This window comes from Octopus bimaculoides, chromosome 19, assembly GCF_001194135.2.
Source record: "Octopus bimaculoides isolate UCB-OBI-ISO-001 chromosome 19, ASM119413v2, whole genome shotgun sequence".
Lineage (NCBI taxonomy): Eukaryota > Metazoa > Mollusca > Cephalopoda > Octopoda > Octopodidae > Octopus > Octopus bimaculoides.
This window is the reverse complement of record NC_068999.1, coordinates 21941002-21942607: the sequence shown is the minus strand read 5'-3', so window position 1 is coordinate 21942607 and position 1606 is coordinate 21941002. Positions and strand designations below refer to the sequence as shown.

Genomic DNA, 1606 nt, shown 5'->3' with positions numbered 1-1606 from the left:
AATAAATTTATAGAATTCTTAGCTTTTCTAACAGGTGTGAAAAAATATGCTTAAAAGACTTATCAGGGTTCAAATTACATATAGAAAAAAATAAACGAAAAAAAGGGAAAATTCAAAGAAAAGTGACATACAATAAATATAGAACAAAAGTATATGAACAAGAACCATTGAAACTGCTCTGTGTGTGTGTGTGTGTGTGTGTGTGTGTGTGTGTGTGTGTTCAAAATGAAGAGAGCTGCAATAATCTAAATATTTTCCTAATAGCTGTTATCAGATTGATCCTTAGGAAGAAATATATTATTTCCAAATGGAGAGTCAAGATGTGTATTAAGAATATTAGATGTTTCTCTAACAAAATATTCCAGGTTACTTCAATTTTAGCACATACTCTGGATTTTTGGTCCTAGATTACTTTAAAAAAAATTGATAAAAGTAAATAAAAGGAAGTCTGGAGTAGTCAGTGTTGAAGACAAGTTGTTAAGAATTACAAGAGCATGGTTTAACTGAGTTCAAATCCTGTAGCTGATTCAATTGCATATAGTAATTTACTTCTCATTGCCTCTTCATTGTAGAACTCGGGAAGTTTCAGTAAGTTCATACATGTACTAGCAGTGGGTAGGCGCTCCAGTTCAGTACCAGCATTATGGATGCAAAAGACTGGATATAAATCCTAGAAAAAGAAAAATAATGGCACATCTTTATACAAATATCATTATCATCATCATCACTACTTTAACATTCTCTTTTCCATGCTTCCATGGGTCAGAAAGAGTATATTGAGGCAGAATTTCTATGGCTGGATGCCTTTCCTGTCCCCACCCTCCATCTGTTTCAAAATAGGATTTTTTTCCCATTGGTAGGGGTATTTCCATGGATTACTGAAAATGAATGACACTGCTTGGTTGACAATGACACTCATTTACTACTATCACCTGATGTAAAGACATGGTGACACAAAAACACAAAGTCATTGTTTAACGTCCACCTTCCATGCTGGCCAAATATTGAAAAGAATTGTTTTGGAAGTCAAAGAGAAATTCCTTTTTATATATTTGATAAGATGGATACATCAAAACTGGTTATATTTTAAATCATTCACAGTAGCAAAAACATTAAACATTCTGTAAAATATACTTTTGTGCCTTTTCCAAGGCACAAAAGTATATTTATATTTACTCTTTTAACTATAATTTTTGATTTGTATAGACTCTTAAACCCTTCCCACCTCTCCATCCATATGTGTGTGTGTATGTATATATGTATAAACATGAATATTACTTCCATAAAAATATATAACCACACACATGCATAACTTCTCTCCCAACCAAATAGAATTATTTTCTTTGGATATTTTAACTGATTTAAATCTAAACTTACAAAATGGGGACAAAAATTTAAAAAATTAGAAAAAAATTTTTTGCATGTTATTTTAAATATATTTATTGACTTGCATTTTAGGATTAAAATTAATTGCTAACAAAACCTTTTCATTTCAGAACAGAATCATTATATTTCTTGCACTAAATCTCTTAAACAATTATATAACTTTTCAGTTAGATAGTCTTCAGCTAGAATTCTAGAGCATCATGCATGTGTATTAAAAAAA

The 1606-nt window shown here is 30.4% G+C and overlaps 1 protein-coding gene across 1 annotated transcript in view; it reads right to left on the bottom strand.

Moving 5' to 3' along the window:
* Positions 1-6: 6 nt before the first annotated feature.
* Positions 7-1606, bottom strand: part of LOC106872940 (ubiquitin-protein ligase E3C) — a 78103-nt gene continuing 76503 nt past the window's right edge. Inside the window, exon 24 of the mRNA XM_014920117.2 lies at positions 7-670. Within this exon, the coding sequence (XP_014775603.1) occupies positions 500-670 (171 nt within the window). The 3' untranslated portion in view covers positions 7-499. The remainder of the gene's footprint in view (positions 671-1606) is intronic.